We start from the raw sequence: 8,350 nt of genomic DNA, 5'->3' as shown, positions 1-8,350 counted from the left end.
ACCTGCATATCCATGTTTATTGCAGAATTATTCACAATAATGAAACTATAGAATCAGCATAGGTGCCTTTCAAAAGATGAAGGGATAAAGAAAATATGGTGTTGATATACAATGGAGTATACTCATCCCTCATGAAGAATGAAATCCTGTCATTTGCGGGAAAATGAATGGACATGAAGAACATTATATTAAGTGAAATAAGCCAAACATAGAAAGATGAGTATCACATGTTCTCTCTCATATGTGGAAACTAAAAAAGGGTCAATCTGAAGGTAGAAGGGGAATTACCAGGAACTGGTAGGGTGTTGGGGAAAAGGGTGGGAGTGGAGGAAGGGTAGATGGATATGATCAGTGCACACTATATGTATATATGGAAATATCACAGTGCATTTCATTAATGTACAATTACTAAGCGTTAATAAATCTTATTTAAATAAGTTAATATTATATGATTTTATTTATTATGAAGTTCTATAAAAGGCAAAACGAATCAATATTAGAAAAATTGAAACAGTGTTTGCCTCTGGGGATGAAAAGAGGGGATTCCTTAGGAAGACCTGGAGAAACTTTCTTGAGTGGTGGTAGAGGTCTGTATTTAGTAGGGGTAACATTTTTCAAAACTCAGAAAATATACAATCAATGTTTATGCATTCCATTGTATGTATATATATATATATATATATATATATGTAGATATGCTTCAAAAGTAAAAAGAATAATAAGCAAATATGAAGCTCTACTTAATCACAGACATGAGGAAAGTGCTGAGGAGTGAAGAGTATCGACATCAGATACTGGGTAGGTCAATGGGTGGAAGGAAGGCTAGGGGAGGAATGGATAAAGTCCGTAAGGGTAAATATCAGTGGAAGAAATTAGGTGGTAACGAGGTATGCATATAAAATTCTTTCCATTTTGTTGTATCTTTGAAAATTTTTAACACCTTGATTTTACTTATTAATTTATATGTGGTGCTGAGGATGGAACCCAGTGCCTCATATGTGCGAGGCAAGTGCTCCACCACTGAGCTACAACCCCAGCCCTGAAATTTTATATAATACATATTCTTGAAAAAAAATGTAGTCACATCCTCCACAGAGCAACTCCTTTTCAAATGTGGAAAGTTTCTTGGATAAAGGAAAAATCCAGACCTATGCAAACATTTCCTAAGCACTTACTGTGCATCAGGCACTATGCTGGGCGAGGTGAATACAGCAACTGCCCTTCAAAGGGCTGTAGGGGCCATTTGATGAGCATGGCAGGTGAAATACATACCATTGCTTTAGGGGATTGGCAGGCAAGTGGGTTTTCATGTGCCTGCAATGAACACTGGGGCAGGTGGAGCATCAGTAGGGAGAAGAGAGGTTCTGAATGACCCTGGACCTCCCTGTAGTCCAAGACTGTGAGATCTCGGTTTGCTCCTCTGGGAAATGGGAAGGAGTTTAGTTGGTACTTCTTTCCTACTTCTTCACCCCATGATGTTGTGGCTATGTAAGACCATAATGGTTGTTTGCAGCCAGCATCTATTCCAATTGTTCATTAGTTCATTATGTTTGGTCAGTGCTCAAGATATATTGCTGTTAAACATTTTTAATATCACCCCAAGCACCTCAGAGGGTTATTGTAAGGTTACTTAATATAATGTGTATAATATGTCTGCACTTGATAAATGAGATTAGGGACCATATTTGACACTCCAGAATGTGGCCCTGTTACAAGCCACTAAGATCCCTGATAAGTCTCTAAGATAGGCACTTGAAGCCCTTCTAAGGCCCATTCCTACCCACAGATAGGATCTTTATCAGATCCCAGTAACTTCCCAATATTGTGCATATTCCCATTAGTACCAACTGGACTTAGAAACTGTGCTATTTATTCTTGCCCATCATTTGCAAATGTCTCTGCTGTACTGGTTTGTCACAGGACACACCCTCAAGATGGCACTGCTAGGAATAGGAACCTGTGGCAATATAGCAGAGGACAGTAAGCTCAGACCACCTGAGGTCTTCCCGTTTTTTTTTTTTTTTTTTTTTTTTTTTTTTCAGAAGAGGCTTGGACTCAAGTGCTTAGAACTTGGGTCCAGAGTCACAAACCAGAATTCTGGCTGGCCTCCCTGCTGACTGCTCAATGGACTCCATGTCCTGGCACTCCCTACTTGTCCCCAGTTCACAAAGAAGTAGCTGTGAGAGTTATAAAGACAAACTGCTCACCAATGTGACTTGCTCACCGATGTGTCTCTAAGACCCAGCACAGAGCCTTGCACAGAGTAGCATGTGATTCCTACTCGTCAAATGAATAAATGATTTGCTTTCAAACTGTAGTTGGTACTTCATGAAACTTTCTTTCCTCCCCTCGTTCAGAACGCACTGTGGTTTTGCCAGTCTCCTGGACTCCAACAGTGCTTACCATCTGTGCCTGATCTTTGGCAACTGGCCAAACTCAACTCGGTTCAATTCAACCAACTTCCATGGAGCTGCACTATTGGCAGGAAGCACTCACAGTCTCGAGGAACGGTGAAAGCATTTCCTAGTCCATGGCGCCTCAATTGTACTTTTCAAACAACCTTGGCATGCATCAGAATCCTTTCCAAGACTTTTTGAAAGTTTAAATGAATGAATATAAATTAATTCTCTTTGCCAATACACTGGATGACCATTCAGTAATGAATGAATCCTGGACAATGATAATTTGACAGGTATGGGGCAGGTGTTTTAGCAGGGTGGAAGGATGGGGAAGAATAATAACCAATATTTGTGTGATGAATTCATAGTTTCATTAAGTATGGCATCTCAACAATCCAGGCCTGGCCTGGGACTGGGATTTGAAGAGATTCCCAGAAGCTTCTGGTGTAAAAAGAAAGTCAAAAATCTCACACATACCTGTTGTTTTTTTCTGAGGGATGGGCCTATTTAAATTTTACAATTCCTCATTTCTGTTTCCACCCTCTTAGGTACTACACCCCATGCCAGCCTTCTGTAAATTGGCAATTTGTTTTCTCTCTGGTAATGTTTCTTTTAATGGAATTAGAAGTAATTTTGTATGTGTTCATTAAAACATTATTGTTAAGAGAAAAATCTGGAAATAATAGAAATCATACAATAAGGGCTAATTTAAATAAATGGTAGCAGATCTAATAGTCTGAAATACTGTGTAGGAAATGAAATGCTGTTACAGAAAAATAGTACCTGATGTGGAAAAATTCATAAGTGAGAAAAATAGGCATTGAAATGAGTGTGTGTGTGTGTGTGTGTGTGTGTGTGCACGCATGCAACATGTGTTAAGGAACAGCCATGAGGGCTACTTGGTGAAGAATCTGAGACACAAACTGAAGCATGGAGCAAGGTTTCCTTCAGGTAATGAAATAATGAAATTGATTTTTGTTGTTGTTGTTGTTTTGGTACTGAACCCAGGGACACTTTAGCACTGAGCTCCATCCTCAGCCCTTATTATTATTTTTTTTAATTTTGGGAGAGGGTCGTGATAAGTTTGCTGAGACTTGCCTCAAACTAGCAATCCTCCTGCCTCAGTCTCCCCCAAGTTGCTGAGATTACAGGTGCATGCCATGACCCTGGCCAGGCAGTGAATTTTGAAAAAGGCAAAAGGCACACAGTGTTGGAAAGGAACTCCAGGAATATGCCATTTTTTCAGTTCAAAGGAGGAGAAGATGGGGTCTATTGGTGTTGAGGATTTAAGGACCACCAAAGATTGGGGGCTCCATTGAAGAAACGATGAGGAGTAACTCTGGGGATCTGAATATAAGGATGGACTGATGAAAGTGGTGTTGGAGGAGAGTTATTCTAGCCACAGCATGGTGTATTGGGTTATAGGCAGGGAGATCTGCCAAGAGACTCTCAGTCTGCATATTTGACCTGAGGTAATGAGAGCTTGGATTAAGCTTGTGGCAATAAAACTAGAAAGGAAGAAGCAGATGAATCTGAGAGATGCTACCAAGAAAGAATCAGAGAAAGAGACTCAGATTTGATTGAACACATGTCAGTTAGTAGGCAAAACCATTTAATGGGACCCTTTCTAAGGAAATGAATGTTAAGAGAGCAAAGCTGAGGATTGAGTCTCCCAGGATTCCAAGAGTTAATGGGAGAAAGAAGGAAAGAAGAGCCAGCAAAGAAGACAGAATGATGGGTCAGAGTGATAAGAGAAACTTGAGAATACAGTGCCATGAGAGCCAAGGGTAGGACAGTTTCAGGAAGGAGTGGGTGATTGATGGTATCAAATTCATCCTCAAGGTTAAAGAGGCAAACTGAGCAGAGACCCTTGAAATTGCCGGGGAAGTCACTGGAGAAATAACAGAGCAGTTTTGGTAGAAAGCATTGGACTCTAGAAGGTTCCAGAGGAGGGAGAGATGGGAAAATAGAGGTAGCTCATGAACACCAGTCATGTGAAAGGAGTAATGTGGTAGGACTAAAAAGAACGAGATAAAACTTTATAATTCTAGTCCTGCTATTTAACCACCCAGAGCTTCAGTTTTCTCTTTTGAAAACAAGAATAATCCTACTTGTTCATAAAGCTGTTGAAAAATACAAGTTTAAATGATCATTCTTTGTTATAATGAAAGAGATTTTTCCCCCACTGAAACCCCACCAAATAACCCCCTAGTTATTTCTGGGCATGTTTTAATAGATAAGAGGAGTCTTTTAGCTCAACATTGTAGTATACCTAGATTGACACTGTTTTTACTGCTTTGAAAAGTTCCTAGCTGGTGTCTGTCCTGTGTCATTCATCATGCTCAGTCACATTAGCAACTCTTCCCTGAGCCCCTCTGAAGTGAGTGCACTGAAGCACTGTCAGGGTCATGAGGTCTGTGTAGACTGAAGCCAGGCTATGAGACTGGATAGTTTGGTGCAAACCTCACTTTAAAACCAGGAGGCTGTAGCCTCTGAGCTGGTAGTGGGCTGGAAGATGGCATGGGCAGAGGCACCAGGAAACCTTCCTTCTGAAAATCCATGGCACCTGCAGTTTGAATGGCTACTAGACTGAATGGTCTTGAACAGGCAGCATGGTTTTCAAGGTGTGATAAGGGCATGTACTTTTCTTTCCTTCTAGTCTCATTTGGTGACTCTATTCAAATGGACTTGACCAGCACTACCTCAATTTTTTTGACCTCACTACCTACAAATCCTCCCTTTTCCTTTGTGAAACCCAGCCTGTTTTCAGTTTAACATAGTCTAAACTAACCTTTTGCTGACTGCCTTCTTTTCCCTAAAAGAAGATACCCCCTGAGAAAATATGGCTTCCCCAGAAGCCATCAGGGCCTAGGTCTACTGCCAACTCCTGGAGAGATACATATCTGTGTGCTAGTCTAACTGGGATGGAGGTAAGCATAAATTCTAAAACTGGCACCTATCAGACCCTGAAACATCTAGAGAGTATAACCAAAGGGTCTTTTAATGTCCCAGATCCTCTTTAATTTTTTTTCTGTGCTGGGATTGGACCCAAGGATGATCTACCACTGAGCTACACCCTAGCTCTTTTTAATTAAAAAAAAATTGAAGCAGGATCTCCTTAAGTTGCCCAAGCTGGTCTCAAACTTGTGACCCTCCTGCCTCAGTCTCCTGAGTCCCAGGATTACATGATTCCTGCTCCTCTTAATGGAAGAACTTTATTCTATTTCTGGGAAGATGGTTTACCCAAAGGAAACAAGGTCCCATCATGGATGGTACCCTCACATGCTAAGATGTGTGGGCCCCTCAAAAAGTGTGACAGGAGATCAGAGCAAGTACTACTTTCCAGCAGTGTGGTATATCAGCCAGCAACCATTGTGGACAACCTGAGAGAGCCCTACTCTGCATTGGCCTTCTAAGCAAGAATCTGACTACTCTGTCACCAAATTTGGCTTGAGCAGCTCTCCTTGCTTAGGGGTATGGGGGTGGAAAGGTGGTATGAGGACCAGAGGAGAGATTGGCCAAGGTCCTTGACTTGGGAGTAACTGCCATGAGATATGGATAAGGAAGGGGTCACTGCTGCCATGTTAGAGGAAAGCTGCTGGAAGGCATCTGAGGTCTTGCTAGAGCGCACAGGGGTAAGTCCTTCCTTGGGGGGCCCAGCCGCTGTATCTGGGCCAAAGCCGGGCCTGCAGGGCAGGTGGCCAGAACTTGGAAGGAATTCTCTTCCGCAGCCCTAGGTCCAGGCTTGGCCCCAGCAAGCTGCCCTGCCAGCCTCGGCTGCCTGGGGCCTCCCGCATTCCGAGCCCCCGCCCCCTCCCTCTCCGCCTCTCCTCTGGGCTCGCCCCCTCCCTTGCCCCCTTCTCCTCCCCCACCAGCTGTCCCCTTTCCCCAAGCAGCAAGACAGCCGGAGCCTGGGAAGAGGCTGCCGCGGGCCGGAGGGGGCGTGGTGGGGAAGGGGAGGAGGGGCGGGTGGTGAGGGGATAAGGAGGCCCGGCGGCCGGCGCCCCTAGCCACTGCTCGCGCGCCCCAGAGCTGTGTGTCGCCACCGTCGCCGTCGCCGCGCCCTGCCCGCTTGCTCGCTTCCCCTTGTCCAGGGGAAAGGTCAGCAGCGTCCTGGAGCCTCCGTGTCACTCCCCGACAGCCATGAACTGCAGCGAGAGCCAACGGCTGCGAACCCTGTTGAGCCGCCTGCTGCTCGAGCTGCACCATCGGGGAAACGCCAGCGGCCTGGGCGCCGGCCCTGGCCCGAGCATGGGCATGGGGGTCGTGCCTGATCCGTTCGTGGGCCGCGAGGTGACCAGCGCCAAGGGCGACGACGCCTATCTCTACATCCTGCTCATCATGATTTTCTATGCCTGCCTGGCCGGAGGCCTCATCCTGGCCTACACCCGCTCCCGAAAGCTCGTCGAGGCCAAGGATGAGCCGTCTCAGTCCTGCGCCGAGCACGAATGGGCCCCGGGAGGCGCCCCGGCAGCCGACGCTGAGACTGCCATCGGACCCCCGCCCGAGGGCCACCTCCAGCTGGCCCCGGGGGCGCTGCCTGCCCTCGCCCAGGGCGCCGAGCGGGTCTAGAACCACAGCCCCGGCTCGCTCGCTCGCGCCCTCCTCATCTCTGCTTTGCCCCGGGCACCCCTCTTGTCTCTCCTCCCCTTCCAGGGCTCGCCTCACCTGAGACCCAGACAGAGATGAGAGGTCAGGAGGCCTTGTCTGGAAGGCCCTGGAAGGAGAAGCATCGCCTTAATCCCTCCTGGCCAGTTTCTCCCTCCTCCCGCTCCCCTCCATTCCCACCCTGCACCTCCAACTGCACTAAACTGCCTCTGCTTTCTTGTCTTCAAACAGCCCTGACACCATGCTCCAGCCCCCTGGGAACTGAGTCCAACACGTCCAACACTTGGCACTGAACCGAAGCAATGAGGTCTATCAGAACTCTGGGCCGTCTAACTGGCAGCTGCTCCTGGGACTGCTCACTCTGCAGAGCCAATGGGGCTTGCCATCACTGCCAGGCCGGCTGCAGCAGCTCCAGCTTCCTGTTGCCTTAGGGACAGAGACAAAGAAAATGAAGAGACCTCAGACATCTTTTTCCTCCCTCTCTCTTTCAGCAGGGAGCTAGCGGGGACACTAGGACCAGTCTGGGGGTTAGAATGGACTTAATGGGGACTGAAGGGGGAGGGGGCTCAATGGAATGGGACAGAACTATGACATCAACTGTATGGTTTTCTTGCCTCCCCAGTTTTCATCCCAAAGGTAACTTGACTGAGTTTTAGTAGCTTTGCCATCTGCAGCTGGGTGCATCACCCCAGTAATTCCAAATACCTCCCCTGTAATGACTCAGTTGTAATTGCAGTGTCCACTTCATCCATGGAACATGAGGCTCAGATGTCCCCAATTCTGTAACCCTGGGGAATGTCAGAGGCAGGAAATAAAGTTTGTTTAAGCAATAACCTAAGACTCTTCTCTCAAAGATCCCAGCCTAGAGAACCATTACTATATAGAGAAGGAATGTCCTTTTGCTTTTGGAAATGACCTTTAGATTTGGGAGGTGGGTTGTTGTTATATCTGTATTTTTTGGTCAGGCGCAGCATGATAGGTGTGATTATAGGTGAAGAACACTCTTAAGCGGGGTGCAGTGGCTAGTGCCTGTTATTGCAGCTACTCAGGAGGCTGAGTCAGGCGTATTGCTTGAGCCTAGGAGTTTGAGACCAGCCTGGACAACATAGAGAATAGTTAAAGTGTTGTTTTTTCAAGTGTTTCAAAAATTATTCCTGCTTTATTACTCCCTCCTCTTTTTTTACCTTAATTGGGAAGCACTTTCAAATATGACAGTGCTAAATAAGAGTTTCCACTTTCCCTTCCTTCTGTAGTTGTTTAGCATGCACTTAAAGCAATCCTAAGTGCATCACTATAAGCTATTATCATACCTAATTTTTAGAAGCCACTTTAATAACTCAAAA

The 8,350-nt window shown here is 45.8% G+C and overlaps 1 protein-coding gene across 1 annotated transcript; it reads left to right on the top strand.

The window, feature by feature from the left end:
- Positions 1-6,402: 6,402 nt before the first annotated feature.
- On the top strand, positions 6,403-7,834 carry Kcne5 (potassium voltage-gated channel subfamily E regulatory subunit 5). The gene is made up of 2 exons (XM_047536678.1): positions 6,403-7,091; positions 7,127-7,834. Exon 1 carries the CDS (start codon positions 6,543-6,545, stop codon positions 6,969-6,971), a length of 429 nt encoding a protein of 142 aa, XP_047392634.1. The 5' UTR covers positions 6,403-6,542; the 3' UTR covers positions 6,972-7,091; positions 7,127-7,834.
- Positions 7,835-8,350: the final 516 nt, after the last annotated feature.

The sequence above is a fragment of the Sciurus carolinensis genome, chromosome X (genome assembly GCF_902686445.1).
Source record: "Sciurus carolinensis chromosome X, mSciCar1.2, whole genome shotgun sequence".
NCBI classification, from domain to species: domain Eukaryota; kingdom Metazoa; phylum Chordata; class Mammalia; order Rodentia; family Sciuridae; genus Sciurus; species Sciurus carolinensis.
This window is presented reverse-complemented; position numbering and strand designations above follow the sequence as displayed.

What these genes read in the sequence shown, in the direction of transcription:
- Kcne5 (XM_047536678.1), top strand. Translation starts at nt 6,543, where the DNA reads ATGAACTGCAGCGAGAGCCAACGGCTGCGAACCCTGTTGAGCCGCCTG.